The 8,568-nt window shown below is 42.9% G+C and overlaps 1 protein-coding gene across 1 annotated transcript; it reads left to right on the forward strand.

Annotated features, from left to right (window-relative positions):
* Positions 1-1,949: 1,949 nt before the first annotated feature.
* On the forward strand, positions 1,950-3,206 carry LOC100830277 (non-specific lipid-transfer protein C6). The gene is made up of 3 exons (XM_003561228.3): positions 1,950-2,578; positions 2,752-2,820; positions 2,942-3,206. Exons 1-3 carry the CDS (start codon positions 2,206-2,208, stop codon positions 3,007-3,009), a joined length of 510 nt encoding a protein of 169 aa, XP_003561276.1. The 5' UTR covers positions 1,950-2,205; the 3' UTR covers positions 3,010-3,206.
* Positions 3,207-8,568: the final 5,362 nt, after the last annotated feature.

Here is an 8,568-nt window from a genome sequence, read left to right on the forward strand (position 1 = left end):
GGACTACCGGCGCCAATTAATTAGGAGCGGAGGGAGTATTAAAATAAGAAGTCAAAGAACCTCCAATAAAAGTTTAGTGTGGCTAGTCTCTGACGAAATTGGTCTCTAAATTTTTATTTTGTATTTTTTTGACCTGATACATTTGGTACTGATCCATGATATCTTTTTTAATGGAAATAAGGTTGTATGCATGTGCATCCGAGAATGCAGAGGCCGAGCGGTTTGCCTTCTTTAAAAAGAATTAAAAACATAATCATTTGTAACGTGACAAGTGGAATAGACTAATGAAGAAAAATGATTGTTTCTTTTTTTCCTGAGTGGTTCTTATCAGCACCAAACACTTGTTCATGCATAGGGTCACCGGCGGAGCCACCGTGAGGGCACCACGGGCAGGTGCCCAGGCTTCCAGTTCCCGGCGGCGCACCCCAAGGAAAAACAGCGATTATGATGGTGTTAGATCACCGAAATCATGAAAATTAAGCATAAGTGCCTAGGCTACAGACTTGAGCTGGCTCCGCCACTGCATAGGGTTTCCATCAAACTAAGGACTCCAAAATCACCGTTAGTTTGACACTTAAGTCGCACTGTCCAAAAAGTAAGTTAAACATTTTTTTGTGTATTTCCCCATGGGTATGTTGATATTATTTTCCATGATTTCTTTGTAGGAGGTTATGTTGTAACATCGTGAACATATAGATAAGTTCCAAAGTAGAGCACCAATTTTGCATATGCAAAATTTATTCTCTAATATTTAATTAGAAAACGTGTGACTGAAAAATGATATCTTGCATAATAAAGAAAATTGCCTTCTCTTAAGCGCTAAGAGATTATCCTGATCTGACATAAGACAACCTTCTCTGTCTTCTAACTTAGCAAAATATCCACGTGACATCTTTAGAAAGAAGATTCCTATTGTACAAGATCTCATCACTCTTTAACGAACATCAGATTTTATCATGTGTCCCATTTTACTTTTGACTTTGATAATTTGTCCAACCTGTACCACTTACATGTGGGATATGTGGGCCCTTGTAAGTGAGACAAGATTTGAGCAAATGATCAAACAAGTAAATTTAACTTTCTAGTAGTTTTTAATTTTCATGGGATCCGTATTTTTTACTTGGACGTGAAGTAGTCAGATTTACGATTCAATCATGCCATTCTACTATTTAACTATCCAAATTGGCCGCATTGATTCTATGATTCTGGTTCGTATAATTTATGTTTTACTATTCTGATACTCCCTTCGATATATAAAAAGTGTCGTTCGTTTTGCACCAAGTTAGTACATAATTTGTACTAAGTGCGTGACACTTTTTATGGATCGGAGTGAGTAGTTTTTTTCTTTTTGAAGAACTATTCTGATAGTTAAGATTCTACAATTTGTGATTCTATCATAGGTGTTTCAATCTGATCTAAAATGGAGAAGCACCTCTGGGTGTGGTGGTGGAGTTGTAGGTGCACGATTCCATCCATCAGGGTTCAAATCCTGATGCTCACAATATACGTTAGGGGTTATCCTACGATCTTTCCTAAAAAAAATCTGATCTAAAATGACCATGCTTGAAATCCTTTGAGGAACTCAAGGACGCCACTGCTGTTGGTCGTGGGGCAAAAGGGATCCTATTATCATGACACTAATTTTACAGAGTACAAAATAATCTTTGAAAGCATATAAGTTCAACTAACTTTTTTTGTAGAGGAACAAGTTCAACTACTCAACTCAATTCGAGAGTTAGGAGTAACTAACAGGCGAAAATGAAAAAGATGGTGCAGAGTGACCGTGGGCCTGGACTCAACTCAATTCGAAAGCCCAAACATTAGCACCGTATGGGCCGGGCCTTTTTTTTTTACAACATGGACTGAGCCTAGTTAATAGCCAACTTTACGGGCTTCCCCTAAAAAAAAGCCAACTTTACGGGCATGACTTGAGGATTAGATTTGCTCCAAAAAAAAAAGACTTCACGATTACATATGGCCCTTGCTCCTCTCAAAAATTAAAAAAACTTGCTTTTATTATTTCGAAGGAAAGACCTGTAATGATACGCTTCCTCTAATGAATGCCGCTAGCTCTATCTCAAACTCATCTCCCTTAAATAAAACCACAGATAATAGTTCTAGAAAAAACATAAACCACAGATCCAGACATTACATAGGCACCCAAACACGACGAACGAAATCCAAATACACAAACGCATAACAACAATGTCGTCCAAACCGATCTTCCCCTGGGCCATCATCATCGTATTCTTCTTCCTCGTCGCCGCCGCGGCAGCAATTACTACGCCGGCGGCGGCGTCCTCGGCGGACCGGGAGCCGACGTGCGTGCCGACGCTGCAGCGGCTGCTGTCGTGCCTGGACTTCATCGAGCACCGGACGGACACGATCCCGCTGCCCTGCTGCGTCCAGGTGAACAGCACGGTGGCCCAGCAGCCGTGCTGCCTCATGCACGTCCTGCGCGGCGACGTCGGCAGGCTCATGGGGCCCGAGTTCGACAGCGTCCGCGCCATGGTCAATGTCACCACAAAGTGCCTCGGCGACGCCTCCGTCCTTATGTCCATCACTCGTTCGTGCGCAGGTTCGTACCCCGATCCTAAATTCTTACTCAAATTTGCTCAAATATAGATGTATCTATTCTTAAAAAACGTCTAGATACATGTCATATTTCGACAACAATTTAACATCGGAAAGAGTACTTGCTAATTTGTGGTTTGATCGACCTTTGATCGTACTGATTTCTACGTTCTTCAGGTAAGCCGCTGCCGCCGCTGACACCTGAATATCCCTTCAGTACCGCATTGCCGGCAACGTCTTCATCGGGTGAGCAATCTGTTTCCTGGACAATTTTGATTGTGCTCTTTATATTATTATTTTTTTCCTTTGCAGGAGCTATCGATCGAATATTGGTTTTGATTGCTCCTTTTTTTTGTTACCTTTGCAGGAGCTTTGCGGGCAGAAGGATGGTCTTACGCCTCGTTGATACTTGCATTTGTTGCAATCTTCGTCTAATGATTTTAGCGGTCGATCGGAATTGGCGATTAGCTTACTGAATTCAGATAAATCTTTGTATATCTACTGCTGAACATAGTGGAATTAGGCCTTCTCTTATTTATTTTTCTTTCCCTGATGTTGGACTGTTGAGTGTGATAAATATGGTCAATTTGTAGTTTCTGATTTTTTTAGGGAATTAAATCTTTGTGTATCTACTGCTGAACAAAATAGAATTAAGCCTTCTCTTATTTGGACTGTTGAGTGTGATAAATATGGTAAAGGGTTACATGCGCGCCAACGCACGTGCGTCCTGACAGGTGGGACGGTCATCGTTAATGACAGGTGGGCCGAGGAAAGGCGGACCGCTGGGGCCGAGCAAGAGGATGACAGGTGGGCCGAGCCAGAGGATAAAAGGTGGGACGAGGCTTCAGATGACAGGCGGGGCCAGTGTCATCTTTCCTTATGTGTGGAGTCTACTTGCTCTCCTTTACTCTCACCCAAATCCCGACCAGAACCCTAAATCGGCGGAAGACGGCGGCGGCACTGCGGCTAGTAGGTGTGTAGAAACGAACGGGAGGCGGCGACGGCGAGTACTAACCCACCTCCGTACCACAACGTCGGTAGCTGCCGCCGATTCGCGGAGGAGATACTTTGCCGTGGGGAGCCTGAAATCCGGCCCGATATGGCCGAGATAGTGATTTCCCGCACCTCCGGAATGGAAGAGAAGGCGGCGAGGCTGCGAGGTAAAGCCATCGTTGCTACCATCCATATAGGATCAGCGCTCAATTCGCCGGCCACTTCGGCTGAAGAGGTCATGGCAGCTCTCAAGCAGCGCTGCAACTTCAAAAGGGGAGTGCGCATCATGGTATGTCCTGCACCCGACAACTTTCTGATTCGCTTTGATTCGAGTGATGATTGCACGGCACGGTGATGCAATCGATGCGCATCAGGTGCCCTGCCGGCGACATCTCGTTTCGCCGCTGGACCTCCATCTTCCGTGGAGAGGAGTCAAAACTGCCTTTTAGCTATGTTCTTAGCTTGGATGGACTGATGGAGGATGCGCAAGAGTTGGAATTTGTGAAGAATTTGATTAATCAGCTAGGAGGCGAGTTCGTGGCAATTCTGCCTAGGACTGATCCGCGCTGTGTCAAGCTCAGGACATGGATGCGTGATCCTTGTGCCATCCCGAAGCGGTTGCTGATGAGAGTGCCTCTTCGGCCACACAACCAGCTCCTCAATATGCTGATGAGCTCATGATGATTCAATTGCAGCGGGGGCAGAACCAGAAACCAGACGTGCTGTGTCGTTCAACGTCATCATCCACGTCCATGAAGTGGTCGATAGGTTTCATCTTCTTACTGATGGTTCGGACCACAACAATAGGGACTACTCTGATTCTTCTTCAGATGATGAAGCTTATCTGGACGATGGTGGTTCTGGAATAAGGCGAGGAGATCTCACTCGCCTCCATGAGTTCCCCTGTTTTGCTAGCGCTGTAGATGGCTCAGGTCCTCCAAAAGGAGGGGTTAATCCATGTTGATTTTGATGTATGTTGTGTATGTATTAGTTTGTTGTCCGAAGACTACCTATTTGTACTGATCAAGAGCAGGTTGTTGCTCTTATCTGAACCTGTGCATGTACTGTTATCGGCACTTATCATTTCCTATGAATTTCTTTCGCAATTTAACTTCCTCCAGATTGATTTCTGACTGCACAAATAAATAGTGAATGGAAAGTTATGCAAGATTATCAAATTTCAATATGTTTTGAGAAGGTTGACTTTTATTGACCAGGAAATTTATAGCGACATTTGGTTGTCCTAGCCAGGCCTGGCTAACGAGCATGCTCGACTCGTTAAGAGCTCGGCTCGTTATGCTCGTTAACCTTAACGAACATCGAAGCCTGTTCGGCTCGGTTCGTTTACTGCTCGTGAGCGCTCGTCGGGCGCTCATTAAGCTCGTTAGTGGTGAAAAAAATGGGCAGCATCTACGCAGAAAAAATGACAAGCAAAGCATGTGTACAACATTATATAATAAGTCCATAACAGATAAGACTAATAACCATTACAGGCTACAACATAAATACTCATAAGAGTAGTAGCAATTACACAGCTTCGGTGTCCTCATACAGTACAATACAGAAGCACTAATAAGACTAATATTAGTTTGACGAGAGTACGAGACTCTGGACCCGACTGACCTAACGAGTCTTGGGCTTGGCCTGTTCGACCTAAAGAGCTTAAGGGTGTGCTGCGCCTAAGAAGTCGTGGGTTACTATGTTTGGTTCGACCGCCAGACGTCAGATAACGAGCTAACGAGCATGCTCACGAGTCTCGCTAGCTTGGCTCTTTAAATTCTTTAGTGTTAACGAGTTTCAAGAGGTGCTCTACTCAACTCTTTAGTCTAACGAGCCGAGTACCAAACGAGTCGAGCTACTCTCCGAGTACCGAGTAAAATGTTCAGGCCTAGTCCTAGGCCACCAAAATGCACAATTTTGGAGGAAGCTTAGAAAGTGAATTCGCTCCAAATTGATTTCAGACTGCACAAATGAAATCTGAATGGAAATTTATGCAAGATGACCAAATTTCAACTTGTTTTGTGAAGGTTGACTTTAGTTGACCAGGGAAAAAATAGCCACATTTGGCTGTCCCAGCACACCAAAATGGCTGCAGTTGGAAGAACCCCCAAGATTCGCTCCAAATTATTTTTTGATTGCATCAATAGAAAGTACATCTAAAGTTGAGAACACTGGTGAAATTTCATACCCATTTGAGAAAGTTCACTTCGTGTTGACCAAGATTTAAATCCACTCAAATCCATTCAAATCTGCAAAAGTAAAGAGTGTTTTTGAACTTTTCTTCGAGGAGTCAAGTACTAACAATGTTTGCATACTTCCAATAGCTGTTCCACAACTTCAAATCATGTATGTCGTATCATTTTGGCCCAAACACAACAAATTTACCTGAATTTGAAATTCAAAAAAATATGAAAACACGTCCAAATTGAAAATGCTTTTGCATACATGCAATACATACCAAATTTGCTTGGCGTGCCAAATTTTACAAGATTTGGACAAAATTTTAAATCCAAATGTCAAAATGAGTTCATTTCTCCAACATCTCCCTATGTGGTGCAATGTACATGAAGTACATTGTGAAATTTAGATAATGCTCTGATATTTTTTATGTGATGAAGTATCACTTAAAGTTGACACTTGCAGAAAATCATAATTTATAATTTTCGGACAACTATTTCATATTAGTAACATTTTTATACTTTTGAGTTAAGTGTAAATCACAGTAATCAAGGTATAGAACATTTAATTTTCATTTCTGAAATGGTTTGCTAATTTTTCAATATCAAATTCACTAAAAGTTACTTGTTTTTCACATTTTTGATGTCAAACGTGTGCAACACTAATCCCAAAAGATTTAGGCAGCTTTGTGAGTGCATCACAAGTGTTACCACCAAATATGAGATTTTCTGAACTTGAGATACTATATCTTCGTACATTCTTTGAAAAATAGATAAACCCATAGAACTCATAGAACTCAACAGAAATGATGAGAAAATCAATGAAGAAAAGTTGTGTCTGGACCATACAAGTCGAGCAAAATTGGATTCCATCCGGTTCAGTCCAATTTCAAACCTATTTGTGCATGAAAACAGAAATTTCAGCACACCAAAATGGCTGCAGTTGGAAGAACCCCCAAAATTCGACCTTCTCCAAATTATTTTCTGATTGCACCAACAGAAAATACATCAAAAGTTAAGAACATTGGTGAAATTGTAAACCCATTTGAGAAAGTTGACCTCGCGTTGACCAGAATTTAAATCCACTAAAATCCATTCAAATCTGCAAAAGTAAAGAGTTTTACTGAAGTTTTCTTCGAGGAGTCAAGTATTAACAATATTTGCATACTTCCAATAGCTGTTCCACAACTTCAAATCATGTATGTCGTATCATTTTGGCCCAGACACAACAAATTTAACTGAATTTGAAATTCAAAAAATATGAAAACACGTCCAAAATTAAAATGCTTTTGCATACATGCAATACATACCAAATGTGCTTACTGTGCCAAATTTTACAAGATTTGGACAAAGTTTTAAATCCAAATGTCAAAATGATTTCATTTCTCCAACATCTCCATATTCATGAAGTACATTGTGAAATTTAGACAATGATCTGATTTTTTTTACGTGATGAATGTATCACTAAAAATTGACACTATTGAGTTAAGTCTAAATCACGGTAATCAAGGTATAAAACATTTAATTTTCATTGAAACCTATATGTTTGTGTTCTAATAGGTTACATTGGGTCCATTGGACCTTTCTTACATTAATTTCTTGTGGTAAATGTATTGAAAAAAGTGATTTTTCATTTAATACCGAAATGTGCTGAAAATCCAAAATATGTACGAAATATAGTAAAATTGCTCCAGAAATTCTTTGAGAAGAACAAGTAACATGTAAGTTTACCAAACAAAAATTCTTATATGTTCTAAACCTTTATTTACAAACGTTTTGGACCAAACACTATATATATAGTTCATCTCTCCAGCATTACATATAGAAATATATAAAAAAAAGGAAAAATACATATGGAATTTCATTCCACGCTCCTAGTGATCTTCACCAAAGCCTTTGTACATGTCTCCAGTGTACCGATCAACGATCGGAGCACTTCCACGGAGACTTGTACCGTCGGCGGTGGCGGCGAGGGTGGCGGTAGCGTTGGCGACAGCGCTGGCGGCGACGCACAGCGCGACAGCGGGGCCGTAAGAGCTGCTGGAGGCGCCGGCGGTGGAGGAGGCGGTGGCGGTGGTGCAGGTTGCGGGGCCGGTTAACGTACCACCGACGGAGGAGCAGGCTGGGCCGGCGATGAAGACACGGCCTTCCTTTTACAGCTACCTCGCTTGACGCCAGACGTTGGCGGAGGCGGAGGCGGAGGCGGCGTCGGAGTTCGACGCCGTGGTGGAGACCGACGGCATCCACGACCACGGTGGCCAGTGTAGCGCCGCCTACTACGGAGTTCATCTTCGTCCGATGAAGTCAAGAATGTCGTCCGTCGGTACGGACTCTCTCCGTCGAGCTCCCTATTCTTCGCTTCAATGGAGGAGCACTGGAAGGAGTCCCCAGACCACCGCGCCATGTCGATGAATCTTTGGTATCAGGGAAGAAGGCTAGATGGAAAAGCCAGAATGATGGCACGGAATATATAGGAACAGAGCTCTTTTGAGAGACTTCCGCACGTCCCCGCAAGTCAAGCTCCCTATTAATTAAGGAATATTGAAGGCCAGAGGGCACGCAGGAACACATCAGTTTCCCATGCAAGTCCCTGCAACTGCCCACGCACGCCGGTTTCCCATGCAAGGCCGCCGCGCATGCCGGTTTCCCATGCAAGGCCGCCACGCACGCCTCCGCAAGTCAAACCGCTCCGGCGAAGAGCCCAACTCGCATTCATGCAAACCGCTTTCAAAGCCCACCACCCAACACTCATCACCGGAAACCACTCCCCTTCCCCTTACCATCGCTATTTAACCCGGCGCCATGCCACTACTTCTTTCTATTC

Source organism: Brachypodium distachyon, chromosome 1 (genome assembly GCF_000005505.3).
Source record: "Brachypodium distachyon strain Bd21 chromosome 1, Brachypodium_distachyon_v3.0, whole genome shotgun sequence".
NCBI classification, from domain to species: Eukaryota; Viridiplantae; Streptophyta; class Magnoliopsida; order Poales; family Poaceae; genus Brachypodium; species Brachypodium distachyon.